Here is a 27,033-nt window from a genome sequence, read left to right as displayed (position 1 = left end):
ACCGTAGCCCTGTTCTGTCATGTGACAAAACATTTGACAGAATATTCTTTAAACATGCCTTATAAACACCCTGGAACAAACGAACATTAAAATGTAACACATACTTACAAACTAACATTTATTCGAAAAAACAGGAGTAGTATTAAAGTAGATGAATATATAACTAACGTTTGTTTCACAACAAACGCTACGGGTACTTCTTGAACACTTTTGACTCAAATGAATCAATGAATCATTTTAAACAAGCCGTTCGAACAAACCGAACCGCTAAAGTGAATCGTACCTGCCAAAAAGTACAATTCGGGGCGGGATTTTTATTATATTCAGTATTAAGAAACTGAGTAGAACATGTGACCCTGGACCACAAAACCAGTCTTAAGTAGCACGTGTATATTTATAGCAATAGCTAAAAATACATTGTATGGGTCAAAATGTTAGATTTTTCTTTTATGCCAAAAATCAATAGGATATTAAGTAAAGATCATGTTCCATGAAGATATTTTATATGTGATATAAAATGGATATTTGATATCTAAGAACTTAATTTGACAACTTTAAAGGCGATTTTCTCAATATTTCGATTTTTGCACCCTCACATTTTCAAATAATTGTATCATATTTGTCATACCCTTAGCTTATTTAATCAAAAAAATTACCCTTATGACTGGTTTTGTGGTCCAGGGTCACATATAATTAAAACTCCTAATCTATACAGAATTAAAAACAGTAGTTCAGTAATAAAAAATAGTTAAAAAAAGTATCGTCCTAAAAAACTGGACAGGATTTCCCAGATCAATGTACTTTTCAATGGTCACGTTAGTTTTTAGCCCCACCTTCGCTTCATACTTTACAGTTCTCATCGCCTGGCGCGGGACCGCTGCGTCACGGTGACGTCGCGGCGTCGCTGAGATGACGCTGTCAGTACTGGTGGTAGTAATGTGTGCGCTCGTGTTGCAGTTTCAGATCTCCGCGTATCACCCGTGCGCTTAAACCTTTCCAGCGCCGTCCTTCACGTATGGAGTTGCGCACCGAGGCGGTCCTGGCGAGTCTGGAGATGTCGGAGGTGAAAAGCGACGGCGGATCGTCGGAGGGCGACGAGGATTACGAGAGTTTGCCCGCTCATGCGTCCCTTTGCACGCACATGACAGCGGGCGCCGTGGCTGGAGTGCTGGAGCACACAGTCATGTACCCCGTGGATTCAGTCAAGGTAACCCAACGCAGACAACAGGACACAAAAACACTCAGCAGTGTGTCAAATGTGCCGTTAGCAGTCCTGGACAGCTTATGCAACGTAGCCGTCAAGCTAACTTTTAAAACAAAGTTAGGCTAGATCAGCATGGCAAATGACTGGATGACTCACAGCTTCTTAAACTGGTCAGAAACGACAATTACGTTAAACTAGCAACAGTCAACCATGTTTTGTTGCTGTTTAGGCGCGCTGTGCTGTTTACAAATTTAAAATAGTGCACTTCCTTTCCAGACAACATGCTTCAGTTCGTCTGACTCCTGTCGAGCCGTCACTGACAGCTGCCCACAGCACCTTCACTGCTAAACAAGCTCTCCTAAACTCGTATTTGTCTCTAAACTCAGTCATTTCACGTTTTTTAGGTTCTTAACATATTCAGGTTATAGTGAATAAAATACTATGTACTTACAGTGGAGTAAAGCTTGCTACCATAGTATTTAACACTGCAAGTATTTAAGAAGTCAATGACAATCTCATACCTTAAAAAAAAAAAACCCAACACATTCTCAGTCATTAATTCATGCGTAGGTTATCTTAGTTTTGCATTTGTCAACCAAGTTAGACCTCTTTTGTAAAAAGGAAGTGCTTGATTGTATTGAATGCACACTTGTGGCGTAAACTTAAGTGCAATTAAAGTGAGCCTCATTTATGACTATGTTTCCTAACACACGCAAGTGTACTTTCAAAAATTGCACTTTGTGATAATCTCAAATGAAGTTTTTCCTTAAAGTACATTTTAAATAATGTTTTAATCATCTTTTGTCGTGCTTGAAAGAACTACACCTATTTTGATGTGTTGACAAACTCACTAACGTATAGTATATTTAAAAGTTTATTTTCAATGTACTAAATTGAAAATTTATCTTTACAGAAGTGCAATTAGAAATATTTCTAGATACAAGACATACGAGTTTAAATAGAAATGACATTGAAGTGTATTTTAGTTTACCAGAATAAAAATACTTTGTACTTATAGTGCAGTAGTTTGCTACAGTAGTGTTTAACACTCATTATAATTAATACAAGTCAATAACAAACTCGTACTGTAAATACAAAACATTCTCAGTCGTTAATTCATGCATATGTCATCTTATGTTGTACGTTTGTCAACCAAGTTAGAAACCTTACTTGTGAAAAGGAAGTGCTTTATTGTACTGAATGTGCACTTGTGTTGTAAACTTAAAAACCTAAGTGTGTGAGACACATTTATGACTGTTTCCTAACACACTTAAGTGTACAAAAAGTGCACTTTTGTAATAATCTCAAATTACGTTTTACCTGAAAGTACATCTTAAATCATGTTTTTAATCTTTTGTCATGCTTTGAAGAACTACACTTATTTTGATGTTGACTAACATACTAAAGTCCATGAAAAGTACATTTTCAATGTGCTAAACTTCATCTTTACAAATATGCAATTACAAATATTTTTGAATACATTTAAGTTTCAATAAAAAAGACAAAGTGTATTTTAGTTTACCAGTATAGAGATACTATGTACTTGTAGTGCAGTAGTTTGCTACAGTAGTGTTTAACACTCATTATCATTGCTACAAGTCAATGACAAACTCTTACTGTAAATACAAAACATTCTCAACCATTAATTCATGCGTAGCTTATCTTAGTTGTGCATTTGTCAACCAAGATAGAGACCTCTTTTGTAAAAAGGAAGTTCTTGTATTGAATGCACACTTGTGGTGTAAACGTAAGTACACTTAAATAAAACTTAAGTGCACTTAAAGTGAGACACATTTCTGACTGTTTCCTAACATACTTAAGTGTACAAAAAGTGCACGTATATAGTTTTTCATTAAAGTAAATTTTAAATCATGTTTTTTAAAATCTTTTTTATGCTTTAAGGAAGTTACACTTATTTTGATGTGTTGACTAATATACTAAAGTACATTTAAAGTTAATTTTCAATGTACTAAGCTGCAACTTCATCTTTACACATGTATAATGTATAATGTACAAATATTTCTAAATATAATGCATTTCAGTTTCAATAGAAATGACGTTAAAGTGTATTTTAGTTTACCTTAAATGCTTGTCAGTTCATTCAGTTACACCATTTTTAACCATATTTCAAAGACAATAGAATTTAATATAAATGTAAAGTATGATAAATTGTAATTAAATTGTAAATTACAATTAATTGGTAGCAAACATTACATTGGAAGAAATAAAAAATGCAACCTTTTTATCATAATTCAGACTTTTTTCTGTCTTATGTTTATGTCTTACAAATAAAACTTCACAGTTTTTAGCAATTCAGAGACAAAATTGTGACAAATAAATAAAAAAAATGGGGGTTGTAAACTTTTTTTTGTTTTTTTCAATATTCTGTGGCGCAAATTGGCTTTCATACATGACATTCGGTTCACACTTTCTCTTAAAGTGTATTATCCCCATAGCAAGTACTCTTTTTAAAAGTATACTTAAGTGTACTTCCTTTTCACAAAGGCTTTTGGTAGAGCTTTGTTTTAAGGTGTCCTTATTTCACATTACATGTACTTACTATTATAATAACAATTAGTTATGACTAATTACATGCAAGTAACCCTAAACCAAACCCTAATGTTATTTAGTACTTAAATGTGTAATTACACTGTGACAAGGACACCTTAAAAAAAGTGTTTTTTATAGTCTTTTTGAAGTATAGATACTACAAGGGCAGTCTACCCTTGAGCAATCTTTTAGTGGGTTGAGGTCATAATGGTGGTAGTTTATGGCTTTTCTCTGGGGTGTGAACTTATGACTTTGTAGTTAGCAGGCTAGATCTTTGACCACTAAGCCACAGTGTCCTCGAATTGAGGAAACGGATGACTTAACTCAGCATGACGTTGTCTTGGTCAGATTCATTATTTCATAGGTTTTTATTGAGGAACGAAAGGTAATCTCTGTTTCTCCCCATTGTATATATTTTATCCGGGGTGAAAGTGTCATCTCATGATGTTGAGTGGAAATGCCAGGGTGTTTTTGTGTGCGGGCATAGCGCTAATCTTTGGGCTAGCCTCGGTCCGGCTTTAAAACAACAGTTCATTCAAACATAAGCCTGCCAGCTACTAGTTCGCTGAACACAACAGTCCTTTGCATCCAGTTCCTTATTGTAGGAATTCTAGCTCTGTCTTTTCACAAATCAGCACTCGGTGGGACAAAAGTGTCCTAACTTTGTCTTTTTGGGAGCTTGTGAGTGAAAGTGATCTGTCACCGTGCCAGATTGCGCTCTGCATCTATTCTGTGGGACTTGCATAGGCTATTGTCATTGTTTCCTTAGTGGCTGCCAGATTTCATTCGTTTGCTGGTCGCCATAGTGCTACGCGTCGGAGAGCCGCGTACTACGTGTCTAGAGAGCACATAGCCACAGAGACGTGTCTCATGCCTAACCAACCAGAGGCGGCTGGACTTTACCTGGAAGGAACTGGGGCTGTAATTGGTTTGTGTGTGTGTGTGTGTGTTAGCGATGGCAGACACAAAGAATGAAACTTGGTCAGAGATCACAGAGGGATTCAGCGGTAATAGGACAAAGGGTGAATCTTTCTCACAATGATGCAAGTCATGATTTGTCATTATGTCATGGTATGCAGACATATTTTCTGAACTTGTAGTTTGAGGTTATAGACGACTTGAAATCAAAATGGACCCACTTAACGGCAATAATTGCTTTTGTTGTCATTGCAAAACAAACAAACAAAAAAAAGCCAATAACACCTCTTTTCCTTTTATGTAACCAAAGCCACATGGGCAGAAATATGAACTACTTTAAATAAATAAATAATAAGTAAATAAAAATATGAAATATATTAATATAATAATAATATATTATTTAATAATAATAATAATAAATAAATAAATAAATTAATGCAATCTATATATAAAACATTAAAATATTTATTTAAATAAATGTAACAAACATATATATTAACTGGTTATTTTATTGGTTTTTGTATATATAAAATATTCTATATATAAAAAATAATTTCTAAAAATTCATCTCTTCACTTTATTTTTGATGTTCATAATTGGCTAAGGATGTAAAATTTCATGTGGTGCCGCTCCCCCAAAAATGTAAATGGTATAAATTAATTAATACATTCATGATTTGTTAAAAAAAAAGTAAAATAAAATAAAATAAATTTGCTTTCATATTTAGTAAAATAAAATTAAAATACAATTTTATAATATTAATATAATAATATTAAATTATTTGTTAATGATAATATTAAATATTTAATAAATAAATAAAATAATAAAATAAATTCATGAAAAAAAAAAAACTAAAACTAAAATAAACTAAAATAAATTTGCATTCATATTTGATACAGTAACATTAAAATAAAATCGAAAAAGTTTGCTTTTAGAACTTTTTAGAATATAGACTTTTTTTATTTTATTTTATTTTATTTATTTTATTTTTAATTATTTAAAAATGTAACTTTTACTTTAAGCTTTTAAACTTTTCTGGAGCAAAAATACAAGTAGTACTTTTATAAGAACCTTATAAGAATTGGCACACATTTTTAAAATCTTTCCTTCCTTTTGAAAGGTTCTTTCTGTTCTTTATTGTGGACACCGTAATGTGTCACTCACCCCAATGCTGTCATAAAGTATTTTTTAAACCAATGAAATCCCGCTGTATATCAAGTACAATTTACAACACATAAGTTAAATGTGTTGCAAAGGACATTAAACTGATGTTGAAATAATAAAAGTCAATTATATTATTCTTCTAACACTCTAGCAGAAGATAAGGTGTCAGACTTGCAGTGATTCAGTAGATGGGTTGGTAAATCATTTGTCAAACATCCAGGAACAGATTCATTTTAAATAGTTCCTCTAAGCTTTTTTCTGGTAAAAAAGTGTCTTCAGGAACAAAGGGAACTAAAATTGGTTGGTGATGTTGATTAGTGGCTGCTTAAATTTCACTGGCCATTTTAAAGTAGACGTGTGCTTTAAACATTGTCATTGTATTGTAGTTGTGAATTAAAGGTTCTGTTGAAACATCAACCCAAACATGATGTTGCAAGTCAGTTACTGGAGCACATGTGTTTGCAGTAATGAAACTGGAATTTCCAGTGTGTGAGAAATTGTGGGGACTTGCCAGCTGTACGGGCTTCGTCACTTCCTTGAAGCACCTCTCAGGAGCGTTCCAGGACACTTGGCATGCTATTCCATATATGACCTTTACTCACACGCACACTCCCTGTCTCTATCTACGATCATTCGTGCTCACAGACAATGAGAAAGTCGCACATGGTGATGCTTTTTCACAGTTTAACACAACCCGGCTTTCCATTCATTCATAATCAAATATATCACATTCCACTTTTCAGGATTCATTCAATATCAAGTTACTCCAAACTTTTGTTTCCCACTGAATATTTGGTTTCACTCAAAGATGTCACATTATAGAAGATAAATGCATTGTGAATGCCATCTAATATGGTCTACAGCACCAACTTAAATGTGTTGGTAGTCTAAAAGGGATCTTTAACAAATCACGTGGTTCTCTATGTGGCAGTGTTTGGTAACATTGTGATGCATGTACAGTAAGAGGTGTGATTCAGAGTTGCAGCAATAGCAGAATAACCAGAATCATGAAACAGGATGAATGACAGTGTTTTTTCTTTTCATCCTCTGAGCCAATATAAACACATTACAACAATGCAAATGAGTTGTTTCTTTTCCCATCTAACACGCGCGTCATGCTCTTTGTTTACTGTTCATAAAGTGAAGGCTGAAATGATTAATGTTTACATTGGGGTATGTCATTGGTTCCAGACAGAGTTCTATAGATCTTAAAGGTGACCTATTATGCCCCTTTTTACAAGGTGTAAAATAAGACTCCCAGAGTGTGTGTTAAGTTTTAGCTCAAAATACAGACAGATCATTTTTATAGCTTGTTAAAATTGCAATTTTCAGGGTATGAGCCAAAATGCGTAGTTTTTGTGTTTCAAATGAGCTGGTGCTCCCGGCCCCATTTTCAGGGCGTAGCTTCGGGAGCTGGCAAAAACAAAACGAGACAATCTCACGCACTGAAAATGTCAGAAACTCTGAGTTGTGGTGTCAGGGCTCAATGCTTAGGATTTTTTCTACTGTGGTTCAAATTTTTACTTGCCCGGTCAAAATTTTCACTGGCTCTGCCACAGAAAAATAAAATAGTTGCTGTTTTCATTTTACAAATGGGAGGGATTTGTCCCTATGATGATGTCAGCGTAGAGAGAAATCTGGAATGGTGTGTTCAGAGAGACTGTTCATGATTTATTGGGATTTTAAAAATGGGAGAATTTTGGGTAGGTGGATTTTTACCATTATAGGCTGGTTGTTTTTACACACTGCAGCCCCACAACTGTGTTCAAACACCTTATAAAATTGTTTTTTGCATAATGGGTCCCCTTTATCATTAATGAAATTATTGTGAATGTAGTGCTTTAGTTAGAGGGGTCATCGGATGCCCATTTTCCACAAGTTGATATGATTCTTAGGGTCTTAATGAAACGTCCATAATATACTTTGGTTAAAATTTTACCTTGACAAAATCAGCTCTGCAAAAATCATCTCATTCTGGTTGAGGCTCCTTTAAATGTTAATGAGCTCTGCTCGGCCCGCCCCTCTCTCTTCTCTCTGTGGAGTGACGAGCCTGTTTACTTTAGCCACGTTTAGCCGCTAAACTTGCTATCTAGCACATTATTAGGAAAGGCGATCGCAAAGATTCATAAAAAACCCCTTATACTCACTTCTGCTGTAAGTGAAGCTGGATCATGAATGATTCGCGTGAACATAGACGGATATATATGTAGATCGGGAGGCGCATTCCCTTCACAAACAAACTTAATCTACAGCATCTTCAGCAGCTCAGATGTCGGGAGTAAATGATAACCACTATGTTCATTATTACATCCAGCAACACCTCAATCGCTCAATTCTTGTCTAACTTACATCCCTGCTCCGGCATCAAAACATGGAGGTTAGACGGTTACAACTGATCTGAGGTAAAACGCTCATGTCAATCAACTATCGTAGGAGCGGCCTCTGTTGGTGTGACGCCACAAAGACAGGCATCTGAGAACGGATCGATTTGAAACAGGGGATACTGTTTTTACAGATAATTAAAAACCACTGCATGGATTTTTATCATTATAGTGTAGATGTGTACATACACTGCCAACACACATTAATGTTCAAACAGCATGTAAAAGTGAAACATTTAGCATCCGATGACCCCTTTAATACAATTACTGGTGATATTACTATTTGATCCCAAATTTAATCCCACATTGAACGTAATTTAGTACATAACTTAGACTGTAAAGCTCTTGATTTTACTTTGTACTTGCCCTTTTGAAAATGTTTGTAGTTCTTGCATATTTATCTATAGTCTAACTGGTATGCCAGTCACCTTACTCAAATAACAAAACTAAAAGTTACGGAAGCAAACAGTTAATAAAAAAACATGATTAAAACATCATTAGAATTCCTTGCTGACTTGTTTTAATGGCAGGTGAAAGTTTACAGCTGGTTTAAATGTTGTGCCTGATGGCGGTAACTACAGGGTCTTACTAGTAATCTGTGCCGAACGGACGGGCTGGTGTGTGTCACTCCTCATGGCTGATGGGTGGGCCAGGGCAGAGGTCGTAATCTCACACATCCAGAAGGGTGTGAATGTGCAAGAGTGTCTCTTATATTAGGGATGGGACATAATGAAGTTGATTAACAAGCCGTTATTTTCACGCACACACACACACAAATGTACAACACATACTCACATCTCTGTAGCATAGCTGTCACCTCTGTTACGACGGCTGCTTGATAGTAACCAGTTGAGTTCATTATGTGCTTATATAATGTTACAGTTGCAGTGATCCAAACTGAGATTATGACAAGGCCAGTTTTTCCACCTTGCTACTAAACTGAACGGCCTAACTTACCATGGCTCTTTGATCAACTGATTTTCTGCGTATTTGTGATAGTTTTGTTTCTCATATCAGTCTGTATGTATTTCTTGTTCATGTGTAATAATAAATGGGGAAAAGGTATGTAAGTCGTTATTGCAAGAGAGTAAGGCGATATAATTTCCTTGATAAAACGAGGAACAGTTCGATATAATTTTTATGTGCCAAAAGCAGAATGAAACAGCGTGACTCATTTGAATCGCACCACACGGACCGTTTATCCGCTTGGACCGAAGTTCAAACTGCCGTGCTGCGCGAGCGCACTAGGGAAGATGCATTTACTCCGTCATGTGAGCATTAAACAGTGCTGTGAGATCCAGTGTGAAACACTTGAAATCAGCGATGAGTCATTTGTGTTCAAACTAGTTTAAAGCTGTGTGCAACGAGATGGTCAGAAGGCTTTTCAGTCTACACATCGACATCATGTACTGTAGTAACACTTACTGCACCATGGTATTGTGGCAGCAATGTGGGATATTCACACTGAATTTTATTACAGGAGTAATGGTATATAATTATAGTATGTATGTATCTGTGATTAACCTATGTGTGCATTTTATACTGAATGTTTTTAGACTACCGTTTTTCATACAAATAGGCTACCTATCCATCTTATTTTTCCCATAAGAATGAGTGCAGCCATTTGTACAATTTTTTGTGTCTGGTTTCTGGTCTCATCCACTTCCAGCTATTTTTAGCTGATATTGCAAACTGGTGTGTCTTACCATTTTATTTTAATGTATAATCTTAATTATGAATACACTGGTTTGTAGTGCAAACTGTTTTACCGTTTATTGCACTTCAATATTCTCCTCGTTATGTCTTTATGGCGGATTATGAACTGGACGTCTAACACATTACCAGAAAACAGCTTACTTCTGCACTGAAAAATAAGGTGAATAAACCATGTAGTGATATTTTTACCATGGTATTGAGGTACCATTATGTGTGGTTTTAACTGTGTTTATCATGATTTAAAATGTATGCTTGCTACTATGGGAGACCAATGCTTAGTTAAAAAAAAAATAATAAAAAAACTGGGTTGGAATTTAACCATACAAAACTGAGGTTGCTACAATTTTTACAGATGCTACTGATTGATAATAAACAAAAAATTCACCTCTGCATCCTCGAGCTACTATCAAATGTGCATTTCTAAGAGACAAAAATTTATATTATTATTATTATTATTGTTATATTATTATCATTATCATTATCTTTATTAGACAACCCAAACCTGTTTCTTGATTTGAAGCAATATATCATGCAGAACACGCAGAAATTAATTTTTCTATTTAGATATTTATTTTGTTACGAAAAATTAATGGTCTGGTTTCTACAACTTCTACAACTTTCACTTTGGAGCAAAAATTTGACTTTAAACTTGAAAGAAGCAAAGATTTGACATTTATCGTGATAATTATCGATATCGACTGATATGAAAATTTTTTTGAATTGCAAAAATAATCTGAAAGTCTGTTTTTGTTTCATTTTTTAATTTTGTGAACACAAAAAGTGTCCACACAAAAAACTTTGTGTTTTGTGTTCTTGCATGTTTGTTTTGTGGGCATAAAAAGTGTGTTTAACTCCTAAGAAGTGTCTCATGTCTCCTTTTTTTTTAATGAAGTTTGTTTTGTCTCAGGGGAAGTGTGTAACCCATTCAGGTTTGGAGTTTCAAACATGTTCATAGGCATTACATGTCTTATTTGACTGTATTTGAGGAAACTATGTCGGCTTAGTGTTTTTTGTGGCATATTTAACTGCTCTTCTGCTTTTCGTTTGCAAAAGCGTACTATTCCTAAAATAGTTGCAAACGTGTGCAAAACCATTTCTATAATTATTGTTCTAGTGAAGTATGGGATTTCTTGTACAGAACAGTTTGAAATGGAGAGTTAAATCCTCTTAAAACAACTCTATCCACCCAGATAAATGCTTTCAGGAAGATCTCTTGTTATTCCAGCTAACTGTTGCTGTTTGATGACAGGGGTTTTATGATGATAGTTTTGGGCAAATTCAAACATATCTTAGTGTTTGTCTAGTTAAAGAAGGGCTGATTAAACTCTTGTGATCATCTGTGATTAGTATCTTGTTCAGAGTAAGCTGTAACTGATCACACCAGTGTGTCTTGAGTTTAGGTTTAAGTGGTAGAATTAGAAGGATAATGGGAAAAAGAAAGGAAGAGAAAAAAAGTGTTTTGGTTTGGTCTACAAGTTTAAACATGTTACATGGACTATGTAGACGTACTTTAGTGATACTTCAATATATTGTATGGGCCATTCTATAATTGTGGGTACATCTCATGTCTGTGAAGTATATTTTCATCAATATAAATCCCCGAAGCTTAATTTTCTAATACACAATTATATTTTTCCCAATCACACTACTATATGTTGAAAAAAGCTGTATCTTTTGTTCACAAATGATGTTCATATCACATACAACCCTGGTATTCAGCATCCGAATTTGTAAAGTTGCTCATTCTACTCTGCATTTAAGCATGAAAATGACCTCAAATATAAATTAATTTCATAGTTTTGCCCTCAGTTTAGGTTATCAAGACATTTGGGTGTGCGCTTCTAAAACAATAAGTGTTTATTGTGATATAACTTTTTTTTTTTTATTTGTCCGAAAATCCATCGTCAACTAAGTTACCCACTAGAAAACCCCCCTCAAAAATTCCTACAGATCACCTTTATTTATACAGCACTTTATACAATATAGATTGTTTCAAAACAGCTATGTAAGGTCATGTTTGGGTTTTTGGGAAACATGAAAACTTTTTTCTTCACATTGTCAAATTCTAAATGTACTCTTAATTATAGAATGACCTGTATGAGTTTTTTCAGTGAGTCATTTGAAGTTGTTCCCAAACGTTCTGAATCACCATCAGCCAGTTAGTCTGAATTGAAATGCTTTCTGAAACATTTAATAATTATTCATATGTGGTCAGAAAGTCTGGGAAGCCTGCATAGAAGTATACTCCCTCCAGAAGTATTGGCGGCAAAAAACTGGGTGGTCATTTTACACTTTGTTGCCTAGACGTCTCTTCATGTTTGAGTGGGCGGTTTTTGGCCAGAATAAGCTTCAGTTTGTGGATCAGGCTTTATTCTGATAGTCTGGCTGCTGTGCCCTTCAGTCTGTTATGATGATTCTTGCCAAATCATTCACATTAAACAAAGCGTGTTTTTATAGCTGAGCTGAAACATTGGGTAAGCAGAAAGATTGACTGCTTCTATCTCTGTCTACATATTGATGGTATTTCCTTCCCTTTTTTGTTAACATTTTAACTATCCTTTTTGTTTCAATCAGAAAATATAAATTTTTAGGGTAAATTAAATATATATTTAGTAATTTAATAAAACACTATTTCATCAGAGGTGAAACTGGCTTGTCCCACACAATGTCAGAACACAAGAAACAAGAACTGATCTTTAAGATTTGGTCTAGTTTCTAAGCTATGTTTGTAAATATATAATTTTTCTGTAAATTTGGTTTTGCATATCAAGTCTTGCTCTTTTTGTCCACAGACACGTATGCAGAGTTTACAGCCGGACCCAAAGGCTCAGTACCGCAGTGTGTACGGTGCACTGAAGAGGATTGTGCGGACGGAAGGCCTCCTTCGGCCCTTGAGGGGCCTCAATATCACTGTGCTGGGGGCCGGTCCTGCACACGCACTCTATTTCGCCTGCTACGAGCGGATCAAGCGCAGCCTCAGTGACGTCATACAGAACGGAGGCAACAGTCACATTGCTAACGGTAGGAAAATTGTTCTGTGAGGTCTTAAAGAAATAGTTCATCCAAAAATTAGGGCCCTATGAAATCCATTTTATTTTTTTCCACATTCCATTTTTTCCGTTTAAATTGTTCTCAACTCCTTTTTAATGGTAAATTCAATTTTGTTAATCAAAGAGCATGTCCAATTAATTAAAATCATGAAATACATACAATTTCACATCAATTTAATAAAGGTTTAACAAAAATGAAATGTTTTATTTTTTCTCACCATATGCTTTATTGTTATCAAATTCTGTTTTAGCATGTCTAATTATTTCAATGCATACTTAATTTATTCAAATTTATTCTTAAAATAGCCTTATGAAAAGTTTTTTTTTACCCTCAAATTCTGTGTTGTGTATTTAAAATGTTCTGGTTATCAAATGAAGGCAAAAAACATTAATTTAATTTGTTTTTTAATTATTGAAAATTAAGCAGACTTTTTTTTTTGGCAAACAAAAGGGAATGGATAAAACATGGAAGAAATGTTGTGTGATTATACCTTAAAAAATAATGTTTGTTTCATTTTAGTAGTAGTAGTAGTAGTAATATATTTCTGGCACAGTGTCTTCAAGTTAAACCGGACTTTTATTTTGACGGGTTGCCATGTCTACCTTTACATTTCTGTGTGTATATGATATTATGCTAGTTAACCGTCAGATGCTGAAATCACTGCGAGTGTCACACGCGCTTCAGTGTGTGCAGTAAACCGAATCGCTCGTCTGCTCCATTCATTAAAACAGGGACACGCAGAGCATGCAGGATTCACATTTAAATGATATTTTTGCTGCGTAATATTTACAGATACTAGTCTGTATTACAGTTTGATTTAAATGTAATGACCTACTTTTGATTAATTCATTCAAACTTTGACAAATTTTGTGACATTCCGCTTTATTCAGTAAATTCCGTTTTTATGACTGGATTCCATGATTCCGTCCACGTTTTCCGCATCGCGGAAATCATAGGGCCCTAAAAAATTAACATTTCTATTAATTAACTGACACTCAGGCCATCCAAGATAGGTGACTTTTTCTTGAGTAGAACAGTAAAGAACTTTTTCAGCTGAAACTGTGGTCCTTGGTGATTCATAAAATACAAAAGGCAATAGCTATAGTCACTTGAAAGTCCAAAAATCACAAAATTACTACCCGTGGCTCTTGATGATATATTGAGGTCTTGTGAAGTGAAACGATCAGTCTGTGCAAGAAACTGAATATTATTTACAACATTATTATCGGTGATCCAGAGACTCAGTCACCAGTTTATGTAATCATTTAATGCAACCATGTTAACACATATTATTAAAGCACCCAATAATGATGGGTTTGAAAACACAGATACATGCCTAAAGCAAATAAAGTAAATAAACGAGTCTGAGTGATCTCACCTTTGTGCATAAACAATGAGAAACCATAAAAACATTAATTTCGCCTCTTCATTCAAGTGTTTGGTTCACGTATGTGCATATCAGTGACTCATCAGTCCTCTGTCTGAGTCGAACTGTTTCCTTAGTTCAGTGACTATTGGAGGAACTGGAGCACTGAATGAGTTGGTAAAAACCAGCATAATTGGATCATATACACAGGTATTTTGACTCATTTGAAGTCAGAGTGATTGTCAGGCATCTAAAAGTGAGTTTTGATTGAGTAAACTGTAGATATGGGCTTTTCGTGCAATGTTTCAGACAGTTCAGTCCGATTTAGTGAACCGGTTCAAATAGTCCACTTAAAAGAACTGGTTCAAAAGAGAGGACTGGACATCAGTCCGGGCCATTCACCTGAGGCTGTGGATTACAGTTAATAATGCTGCAGTTAATGTTCAGTTTCTTGCTTTCTTCACTTTGTAAGACCTCAATCAGGCACCACAGCTATTAATTTTGTGTTTTTTAAAACTCCAAGTGAGCAGGCATTGACTTGCATTTTATGAATTAGCAAGGGCCACGGTTTCAACTAAAAATCTTCTGTACTGTTCACCTGAAGTAAAAAGTCACCTACATCTTGAATGGCCTCAGAGTGAGTGAATTAACAGCAATTTTTAATTTGTGGGTCAACTACTTCTTTAATGAATGTCCCTTGTTAGATTTCAGAACTCTGAGCCCGAGAGCAAAAAGATCAATGGTTTATAATTTGTGAGGGTGAGGGTTGTTGCGTGTCCATTTTTCCATCATTTTGAGGAAAAGGAATGGAAAGTAGAGCTCCCCTTTGTCTGTTGTATAGGACATTGTAAATATCATATGAGTATATGGGTTTCTGTTCTGTTTTTTTCACTTGTTGTGACTTGATATGGTGATGTACATAATTTTTCTTCTCTTTTTCACTTCAGGTGTGGCAGGAAGTGTTGCCACTGTCCTCCACGATGCCATCATGAACCCAGCAGAAGGTATATTACTACTTCTGTCAATACCAGTCAATAATGAATCTTATATTTTTATATATACTTATATGGAAGTCCACTTCCATAACAACAATTTACAAATGATGTACTCACCCTATTGTCATCCAAGATGTTCATGTCTTTCTTTCAGTAAAGAAATAATGTTTTTTGAGGAAAACATTTCAGGATTTTTCTCCATATAATGGACTGATATGGTGCCCCGATTTTGAACTTCCAAAATGCAGTTTAAATGCGGCTTCAAACGATCCCAAATGTGGTTGTAAACGATCCCAGTCGAGAACGAAGGGTCTTTTCATAAGGGTTATTTTCAATAAAAAAATACTTTTTACATACTTTTTAATCTCAAACGCTCGTCTTGTCTTGCTCTGCCTGAACTCTGTGTATTCTGCCTCAAGATAGTTGGGGTATGTCGAAAAACTCCCCTCAACTTCAAAAATAATTTCAAAATCATCCTACATCGCTGCAGAAGTACCGACCCAGTGTTTGCAAAGTGAACATGCAAAGAAAATCGAACACCCTTAACAAAAAAGGTAAAACAGTGAAGGAGAACATGAGATGGGAGTTTTTCGACATACCATATATATATGTGTATATATATGTGTACATATATGTACACATATATATACACATATATATATATATGCATGTGTGTGTATATTTTTTTTTGTTTTTAATGAAAATAACCGATTGTTTCTCATTAATAAGACCCTTCTTCTTTCTCAGCTGGGATCATTTCCAACTGGGATCATTTGAAGCCGCATTTAGACTACATTTTGGAAGTTCAAAATTGGGGCACCATAGCAATCCATTATATGGAGAAAAATGCAGAAATATTTTCCTCAAAAAACATTTTTTTTACGACTGAAGAAAGAAAAACATGAACATCTGTAAATTTTTGTTCTGGAAGTGGACTCCTTTAATACTAGTATATAATCCTGTTATATTATAAGTAAACTGTGGAGTGGTTTGTTTTTGGGTCATTCAAGATAACTGTTGCAGACTATGCCCAAGTAATTCCACGTGTCAATATCAATATTAATTTTAGATTTTATCCATGATTTACAATCTATTTGTGAGACGATTTAGTTTATTTACATTAATTGTTTGTTTTTATTTTTTACTTAAATAGTTTTTTATTAATTCACAAACCTCTTGTAGTTCTCTCATTAACCCCTCAAATTATTTATTATAATAAAAATTAGTATGGTATAATATGAAAATAGTAATACAGTTAATATTAATTTTAATTAGCATGGAAAAACTTAACTAATTGTAGTAAAATGGCGATTTATCAACGTAAATTTCATACAGTTTTGCTAAAATGGCTGTGTGGTTTTTGTAAAGACATTAATTTAACAGAAATGTGCTACTTTTGTACTTTAATGGCTGATATCAGTATAATACTAGCAGATATAATGCAATCATTATTGCTGAATTAAAATAAATATTATTTTAACTGATGCAGATGTGTACTCTAAATTTCACTAAATATTTGAAAACACAAAATATGATTTGACAAGGCTGTCAGTAGAGGCCACTTTTGTTAACCAGCCAATCAGATGCTGATATTGGCTAATGCATAAAATATTACAATATAGTGCTGCAGTCATGGCATATTTTTGTAGGCAAGTCAAGTAGTTAGCATCACCCAGCTTCCCTCAACAAAAATCCAATAGGAATGTTCCAGTGATTCTTGGATTATTGCAAGAAAATAAGCTCTGTGACCAACAAAAGTTCTCACATGACTTTCACATGTTTTGTTCATGATAATCTTCACAAATGAACACAGCTTTTATGAATTCTGAAGCCTAAATACAATAGCCAGAAGTAAAAAGCTAAGCATATGGTCTAAATGAACTACACCACAGTCACATGACTTTATCCTCACCATCATTAAACTTCCAACATCTCTTTCAGTCTTTATTTCTATAGCGTTTTCACTGCAAGTTTGAGTCCCCAACAACCTCTGTAGTCCCATTTAGCCACTGGTTTTACTAATGTACTTTATGTCGTAGAATAAAACTTGATAATATCTTGAGCTTGTGTTAAACAGACCTTATTTAAAACAAGATTTCACATTTTGTCATTTGTTAAGAAATTCTAATAATAAATACCTTTTCGTGGCTTATTAATGTAGGGGTGGGCATATACCAGTAGACACCATTAACCGGTAGAAATTTGTCAGCTGGTAGAGATATTGCACTATTGTCTCTATCGCAGTTACACGTTCATGTGACATTGCTGTGCTACGTGGTCACGAAAACTCGTTTGCCTGCATTTATAAGCACTGCAGTTTAGGGCTGTTCACTAACTTAAAATACATATATAATAGCAATGAGGCAATAATAGTTAAGTTTAAATTAATGGGTTACTCCACCTCAAAAGAAAAACAATTGTCATTAATCACTTACCCCCATGTCGTTCCAAACCAGTAAATGCTTCGTTCCTCTTCGGAACACAAATTAAGATATTTTAGATAAAAACCGGAACCTTGTAACTATCCCATTGACTACCAAGTAAACACCACTGTCAAGGCCAAGAATGGGTGATTAATGACAGGATTTTCATTTTGGGGTGGAGTAATCCTTTAAAGGAGATGTCCACTTCCAAAAAAAAGATTCACATATAATGTACTCATCCCCTTGTCATCCAAAATGTTCATGTCTTTCTTTCTTCAGTCGTAAAGAAATTGTTTTTTGAGGAAAACATTTCAGGATTTTTCTCTATAAAATGGACTGATATGGTGCCCCGATTTTGAGCTTCCAAAATGCAGTTTAAATGCAACAGTTGTAAATGATCCCAGCCAAGAAAGAAGGGTCTTATCTAGCGTAACGTTCAGTTATTTTTCTAAAAATAATACAATTTATATACTTTTTAATGCCAAATGCTTGTCTTGTCTTGCTCTGCCTGAACTGTTTTTGTTCCGGTTCATGACAGTTAAGGTATGTTGGAAAACTCTCATCTCATGTTCTCCCTCAACTTCAGAATCGTCCTATATTACTGTTTTACCTTTTATGTTAAGGGTGTTTGATCTTCTTTGCATGTTTACTTTGCAAAGACTGGGTCGGTACTTCTGCAGCGATGTAGGATGATTTTGAAATGATTTTTGAAGTTGAGGGAGAAAATACGATTGGAGTTTTTCAACATACCCTAACTGTCTTGAGTCAGAACACACAGAGTTCAGGGAGGGAAAGGCAAGACGAGCACTTGAGATTAAAAAGTATTTAAATTGTATTTTTTAATGAAAATAACTTTTCGTTTCGCTAGATAAGACCCTTCTTCCTCGGCTGGACTCGTTTACAACTGCATTTGGGATTGTTTGAAGCCGCATTTAAACTGTCTTTTGGAAGTTCAAAATCGGGGCACCATATCAGTCCATTATATGGAGAAAAATGCAGAAATGTTTTCCTCAAAAAATTTATTTACGACTGAAGACAGAAAGACATAAACATCTTGGATGACAAGGGAGTACATTATATGTGAATCTTTGTTTTGGAAGTGGACTTCTCCTTTAAGTTTCAAAAGCAAGTAATCATATGGTTTTATTGAACAAAACTGAAAATACATTGTTTTATAAACACTGGAGCTAATGTGCATTAAGCAATATAACAAATGCCTGCAAAGGGTGCCAACGGCCTGACAATTGTTTTTACACTTCACTGCGCAATCCACTTTTAAATGTCCACTTGTAATATTGGGCCATTTCTTTATTATAGAAATGCTACAGCCACTGTCATTTCTTGAATATGTGGACATTAAAACATGTAAACTCAGAGTGAGGGTTTAAACTTTTATTTTGAAATTGTGAACCGTTAGCATATTGAAAAAGATAATGATGTATTCTCCTGTATTTGCGTAGGTTTATAAACGATTTACCTTACAAATCTGAAGAAATAGCACACGTTGCGTTCCCAGATGAACGCTATGATAAACCCAAACTCACAACAGTATGCAGAGATGGAGTTTGAGATGCTCCACACTAGGGATGCGCGGTATAGCGGTACGAAAAAAATACCGGTATATATTTTATTTCAAACAGTTTGTTACTATAATTTTGATTTTTTTATATATATATATATATATATATATATATATATATATATATATATATATATATATATATATATTTTTTTTTTTTTTTTTTTTTTTTTTTTTTACGCTGCTGTTTCGAAGTTCACCTGTAGTGCTTCCCAAATTGCTACAAAACAGGTAAAGGTGACAACAGAATAATGCGATGCATCATCAAACAGATGAAACTCCATCAACGTGCAGGAGGCAACACATCAAAACTTGCCAAGCATTTGTCACTTGCTCATCCTGATCTTTAACGTGAATTTTGAGATCGACAGATGAGTGCATCATTCGTCATTCATAAATTCAGTTTTAACTAACTTTTATTCACAACTGATCAACACCCATACCTAAGATGTGATGCAGAGTAAACAGGAAAGCTCAAATGTGCGTGACAAGCAAGAACCAGTTTAGCTTTCGTCACATAATATTTGGACTTGCATTTTAAACAATCAAATATTAATTGAAATTGAATGAAGCAAGAGTTTTGCTATATTAATTTTGGTATCAATAATATGAAGGGAATGAAGCAGCCAAGAGAGAGAGAGTTTTATATTTAATGCTTTTTCTTTAGCTATTTGAGTCTGAAATCTGAAGAAAATCAGAGAGAGATAATAATGTGATTTTGAATACTTTATTTGAATAGCACTTAACAGTAAAGCAAACTTTGTTAAAATTCATTAGATAAGCTGACCTAACAGTATTACAACACTTATTAATCTAGGTCAATAATTGGTTATTAACGATAAATAAACTAATACATGTTTAGTATGTTAACATTACTTACTAAATTGTTTTTAATTCACTTATCTTTTGAGGCTGGTTATTTGTTATCTGTGGTATCGATTTAGTATTGATACCGAGGCATCACTTTCTGGTATCGTACTCATAAAATTATGGTATCGAGCCATCCCTACTCCACACATGTAAATGATATCAGTTTGTGTAGCAGCATTTACTGTGAACAGAGCTGCTCTGAGATGCACATACATAACCTACATGCATATGAATAAAGCACATATATTAAACCTGCATCGCATATACTTGTATTTATGATTTGAAGCATATTTGTCATAACTGACACAAATAACCGTGTTTTTTACCCATTCGGTCAAATATTAGGATTCACAGAGCAATAATACTTTTAACTTGTCTATAACTTGGCAAATGACCATTGAATAAGCGGGATAATCAACGCTTGCTGTGCATTGAAGGATTTTAAATGCACTTTGCATTGGGCGTTCTTAGCCTCCACGTCGTACGTTTAAAATCCTTTAATGCACGGCGAACCGTTGATTATCCCTTATTTAATTAAATTGTAGCTTTTGTGAATTCCTAATAAAGCATTATGCTTTATTGTGATTTTTAAATGGGTTTAATACGTGGAATGCACCACTATTTTGCTGATTACTCAACACGGACAAAATGCAATCTGGGATTTTTTTAAAAAATCAAATACTCAGCAGCCCTAGATGTTACAGATCGCTGGAGAGCCTCAGTTCAAGCAGCATGTGAACAGATCATATCATCTTTACTAGTTATAGCACAAAATAAACATGAATGAACATTAGAAGGTATTTTTTTCAAAAGACAACAATATACACCAATTTTTCAAATTCATGTTCACTGATGTTAATCTGCCCTCCCGTCTTGTTTATTTGTCAGACGAAAGGGCAGATTCAGCATTCTGATTGGTCAAATCACCTGTCAATCACACTCCCACTGAAGTGTGATTTAAAAAAAAAATAAAAAAAAAATTGACACATAACACATGCAACAATTTGCATTCATCAGAGTTTGAAAAGTACAATGAATGTTATGTTTATACCAAAGTCCCTTTAAGGCAAGTCATTTCACTTGGCAGCCATCTGTGAAACACCTCTCTTGGGCAGGCAAGTGCAGCTCAACAAACTGCCTCATAAATATCGTTCCTTACGCTCCAATAGTGTTAAAAAAAGCTTATTTTTCAGGCGAGATCAGCCAGTTCACATGCGCAGTACTGAGCAGAACACTGACTGTTCCTATAGCAACCGAGACTTCTAACGGCGCTGTAGTGACACGCTGACTTTACTAATCATCGATTGGCTCTTTCATTAAGAAGGCGGGGCTTCGTGGCCATAATGAGCGTTGCATCTTTCCCCATTCAAAACTATACGAGTGACAAGTCTTGGGTATTCTATAGTCTTTCATACACAGTTTGACATGAAGTCTTTTTCACTTTCTCTCAGTGGTGAAGCAGAGGATGCAGATGTATAACTCTCCATACCGCAGCCTGTATGACTGCGTCCTGACGGTCAGTCGCAAGGAAGGATTGGCCGCCTTCTACCGCAGCTACAGCACTCAACTGACCATGAACATCCCCTTCCAGGCCGTCCACTTCATCACTTACGAATTCATGCAGGAGCATTTTAACCCTCAGCGCCAATACCGGCCTGAGACGCACATCCTGTCCGGAGCGGCGGCCGGAGCCGTGTCCGCTGCCGTAACCACTCCGCTAGACGTGTGCAAGACGCTACTAAACACGCAGGAGAACGTGGCGCTCAGCTCCGCGCATGTTAGCGGACATCTCTCCGGCATGGTCAACGCGCTCAGGACAGTTTACCGGCTGGGTGGCGTGCCGGCGTTCTTTAAAGGTGTCAGAGCGCGCGTGATTTATCAGATGCCGTCTACGGCCATCGCCTGGTCCGTGTACGAGTTCTTCAAATACTTTCTGACCCAACAGGAAACGCACATCCAGGAACTAGGGAGGGACGCTCACAAGGCCAGCAATACATGAAGCCCGTTAGCACTGAATCCGTTCAACCCATCCAAAGAGTGAGCGTGAAGATCAACAGATCATTTCTTATGCAGTAGACACTCCAGCAGCTTCTGTGTTTGTTGCTAACGTTTTAATTTATTGGAAAAGTTTGATGTTGTTACAAGAATGTATGGACGCTGCACACTACAGAAAGTTTTTTGTAAACATGATGGAAACAGACAGGTAAAGATGTGTAGATGTTTTGTTTGTGTTCTCACTTGCATAACATATTTATGATTGAGCATGATGGTGTGCATCATATTTATATATGCGTACACAATGTCTGCTTAATGACAAAAACCCGTGAGGTAGATTAGGTAGAACATTTTTATGTTATTTTATTTGCTCTTCTGAGCTTTTTAATATTTTAGGGGTTCAGACGAGTTTGCTTTTATTACCTTATTTTTTATTTTATTATTACGATGTTTTTTTTTTTTTTAATAATTTAAAACATTCCTGAATTCTGTTGCACAATAATCAGACCAATTTTTATTATTATTGCTGTTATTTTATTATTTTTATTATTGCCTTGTCATCTATGAAAGCTGCCTGAGCTTCAAACTCTTCAAATTTTTTTTAAAAAACTTTTGTTTTTTTTTGTTTTGTTTTTTTTTCTTTTTTTTATCTTAGTCAGGGAAGATGTCGTATTTAATGAAAATAAAATAAAAGTGTGGCTGTGTGGAATGGAAGTACATTAGGTTGTAGGTCACATCTAATATTAACAGCCCACGTTTTCAGGTTTTGGCCTCTGGAATTTGTACAACAAACACAGCTTCATTTTTATTCATGTTCAATTAAATTTCATAAACTCAAGACATAAATTCAAGACTAGATTACTTGCGCCACGAAAACTCTTGTTTATTCAAATGTTTTACACTTTACATTCTTTAGATGGACTAATCTACTATTGAACTTTGATTTCCAAACATTGATACTAATTTAATCAAACTGCCTGATTTCATCACACTAAAGCACTTATGATTTCTAAATTCATAGTGGATTCCTCTGCTAATGTACTCTGAATTATTTTCACGTTAGCAGTGCAAGTTGAAAGCTAAAATGAATGATTTTTTTTTTTGTCTACATAATTGTCGACGATGATATATATATAACCAGTCAAGCCTCAGTGATATAATTGAGACGTGATCTATGCAGTGGGTTTGCAGCAAGATTTTCTGCTTTTTTAAAACCCTGAGAACTGAGATCGTGAAATCCCAAACCCAGAATGAAATCTTCATGAAGTAGATAGGAGCTTTCATAGCTGTGACAATCTATTTCAGTCTGGGCTGTTTGTGAATATGCAGCTGACTCATCCTTTGTGTTCTGCCTCTCTGTGAATCTCTAGATTCAGTCGCCCGTTCAGAATAAGGCTTGCATTGTTTTCTAGAAATAGACCTTTAGTCAGAGTGGATAGCATATTTAATTTAAGAAAGAAAACATCAAAATCTAGAAAAGATGGCTTTTCTGTGTTTTGTTGTCCAAATGATTGACAAACATATGCAGGTTTGACTATTTGGGGCTTTTCCATGAAATTAAAGCAGAATTTCTGTAAATTGAAGCTTTGTTTAAAGTGACAGTTAACTGAAAAATTTAAATTAAGTCATTTACTCACTTTAATGTGGTTCCAAACCCATAATAACATCATATATTTTTGTTCATTCATTGAAAGTTGACAACCAAGAAGTTCAAGCTTCAAATAAAGTTTATCATAAAACTAGTTTATATCTATCCAAGTCTTCTCAAGAGACACCATATGATAAACAGATTTAATTTAGTCTTGTATTTACATGTAAATATTGATCAGTGAACTTACATAAAGTGCATCATATGGTAAACAAACTTGCTTGGCATGCAAAAAAACAATAAGATTTGTTTTTGTGTCAACCAATTTGAATAACGAGAGAATATTAAAAATATCGTTAGTCTCTTATGGGTTTGGGTGAGTAAATGATCAACAATTTTTGGGTTGACATTCAGTCTAGAGCTGCACGATTACTTGTTAAAAGATTGCCATTTTGATTCAAACACCTACTTGATCTTATTTCTAAATGACAGCGAATCGCCTGTGTCTGTTAAACCTTTAATAAAGTCATACCAGCACATTTAAATCTGTGTTCGCGCTGCCGCTGACACAGAAGAAGCTGCACAGGCAGTCCACCATTTATAGTTTCCAACCATTTATAGTTTGGAGATAAACACTGATGTCTATGGTAATGATTAAAATGGAGCAAATCATCTTTTGTAAGTAATTTTCGGTTCAAATTGGCGTTTCAAATAAAATGAATGTTGATTACATTGTTTCGCCACTAGGTGGTATGGTAGCCCTTTTCCGCCACTGAATAAAAAACGTAAAAAAAAGATTATTGCGACTTTTTATCTCACAAGTCTGACTTTTTTCTCAGAATTGTGTGACAAACTCTCAATTATGACTTTTCCCCTTAGAATTGCAGACTTTTCCCTTGATTTTTTTTTTTTTTCAGAATTGCGTGGTATAAACTCGCAATTGCACGTTATACAGTCACAACTGCGAGATTTAAACTCACAGTTCAGACTTTTTTCTCAGAATTGCGTCATATTAACTTGCAATTGCTACCTGTACAGTCATAAGTGGGAGATATAAACTAAAAATTCTGACTTTTTTCTCAGAATTGCGTGATATAAACTCAGTTGCAAGAAATAAAGTCAGAATTCTGCAAATGGGACTTTATATCTCGCAATTCAGACTTTTTTTTCAGAATTGTAAGAAGCTCCCAGTTGCGAGTAATAAAGTCCAATTTTGAGAGGAAAAAGTTATGTTCTCAGAATTGTGATTATATCTAAATTCTGATTTACTAACTCGCAGTTGCATGTTTTAACGTTAGAATTTCGAGATATAAACTTAAAATTCTGTTAAAAAAAAAAAAAAAAAGTCGCAATTACTTTTTTTTCATTTTTATTCAGTGGCGGAAACGGGCTTCCATAAGGTTGCAGCAAGTGGCTGTTAAAGATGTGTTTGTCATTGCATCATTCATTCAAGAGATTCGTTCAAAAACATTGATTCTTTCAGTAATGAAACAAGTGATGTACATATGAGTGATTCATTAAGTCATTTATTCAAACTTTTTTTTTTAAATAATTAATTCTAATTAATTAATTCTAAGTAATTAGTACATTATTTTCCTTGGTTTAGAATTGTGGGAGAATCGTGATCTCTATTTGAAAAAAAAAAATAAAATAAAATAATGATTCTCAGTTTATCCAGAATCGTGCAGCTCTAATTATATATTATACTCCACAGTAACAATATTTGCAAGGGTTTATGTTAACTATTCTCTCCTCAGATTTCTTGTATGAGGCCCAATATGTCAGTTTTATACAAACGCAAAATGTGTTTTCATTCCCATCAAATGACATATAGCACATGCTCTTAAGTTCTGTGATGAATTTGCACTGGAATCACGCACAGTAATCATGAGAGTAGAGGAATGGATTTGTAAATAGTGTATAGTATTCATAAGAGTTGTTCGTTTTGACAACTGTGATTTAAATTCTATTTTATCAGACTTTTAGTTCTTGACTGAGATGATACGCATGTATCTTATGCAGGACGTCCTGTTAGAGGACCAACAGATGAAACGCACACCAGAAGCATCCTGCAGCATTAGATATCACAGCGCCAGTGTTTTAGTGTTTTATTTGCCTCTTTGAGCATTCATTATCCGCTTGCCAGTGTTCATACCGCATCTTTGCAGTCTATGCAGAGGACGGGACGGGACAGGACAGGACGGTGTGTGAGAGGGGTTCTAGTTTTACTGAGCTGACCGGTTTGTGCCTTTCCTGTGTCCTCTCTCACTTCCTGCTCCCTTGGACTTTTGTCCTCGGCCTTCTGTTTAGGGTTAGATGCTCCTAATGCCGTTCCAATGAGATTTTTGTTTGTTTGCCTTCTGATTAAATGCTTATTGGTTTAGTACTTGATTCGCTCTGTGTTTCCAGACCACTGTTTTTCAACTAGCATCTAGGAACCAAAGAAATGGACTTATTCACTCACTACCTTTACAGTATAGCTTTATATATCACTAATTTACACATGCCTTTTAATTTGACCTTTCAAATGGATTTGTATAGACATTTATAGCGACGTTTTAGTTTTTTTTTTCTCTTTTTTAGGATGCATAGTTAGGTCATTACAATTGAGATGATGGATGTGGTGATATTTATCATGAGGGGCCGTACTAAGCAAGTTTTTATTTTATTGGATTGACCAAGGACAAATTTCCGTTCCGGCTCAGTGTTGTACGGTGGAAACCCTATGGGTTTGCTTCCTTTGGGTCCAGCATTTTTAAATGCTTGCTATCTGTAATTGCTCTGCAAAACTAGCTGTTTTACAATACACATTGTATGTGAATCCATTTTAAATTGTATTTCGGTTTTCTCCTTTTAAAGTTTTTGCATTTGAGTCCAGTATTAACAACATTCCGTTCGTGGTGTGTGATCATCACTACGCACCATGCTTTGAGAAAACATAAAACTGATTTATCATTGTCTTATGCTGATATTTGCCACATTGCAGTGAAGAAGTGCTGCACTGTTACTCCTCTAAATATGCATCATGAACCAGTTCATGTTTTGGCCGCTCTGTGCGCACATTGTAGAAGTGGGAATATTTTAATAAAAACAATAGTGCCATCTAGTGTACGCAGGTTTAATTTTGTTTTTTACAGCAATGAACATGTAAAATGTAGACTCTAAAATTGATTGGTGAAAATGCTGCTACAGTTTGAAACACTGGAGCTGAAATAAAATGCGCAATGATCAAA

The 27,033-nt window shown here is 34.9% G+C and overlaps 1 protein-coding gene across 1 annotated transcript; it reads left to right on the top strand.

Annotated features, from left to right (window-relative positions):
• The first annotated feature begins 910 nt into the window (after positions 1-910).
• slc25a37 (solute carrier family 25 member 37) lies at positions 911-27,033 on the top strand. The gene is made up of 4 exons (XM_051117396.1): positions 911-1,207; positions 12,726-12,954; positions 15,298-15,354; positions 21,669-27,033. The coding sequence occupies exons 1-4, from the start codon at positions 1,016-1,018 to the stop codon at positions 22,214-22,216; spliced, it is 1,026 nt and encodes a 341-aa protein (XP_050973353.1). The 5' UTR covers positions 911-1,015; the 3' UTR covers positions 22,217-27,033.

This window comes from Labeo rohita, chromosome 8 (genome assembly GCF_022985175.1).
Source record: "Labeo rohita strain BAU-BD-2019 chromosome 8, IGBB_LRoh.1.0, whole genome shotgun sequence".
Taxonomy (NCBI): Eukaryota; Metazoa; Chordata; class Actinopteri; order Cypriniformes; family Cyprinidae; genus Labeo; species Labeo rohita.
Note: the sequence above shows the minus strand (reverse complement) of the source record. Positions and strands in the feature narration are given on the sequence as shown.

Coding starts and splice junctions, on each gene's coding strand:
- slc25a37 (XM_051117396.1), top strand. CDS start 1,016: ATGGAGTTGCGCACCGAGGCGGTCCTGGCGAGTCTGGAGATGTCGGAG. Junction 1,208..12,725: donor ACCCCGTGGATTCAGTCAAG/GTAACCCAACGC, acceptor TTTTGTCCACAG/ACACGTATGCAGAGTTTACA. Junction 12,955..15,297: donor CAACAGTCACATTGCTAACG/GTAGGAAAATTG, acceptor TTTTCACTTCAG/GTGTGGCAGGAAGTGTTGCC.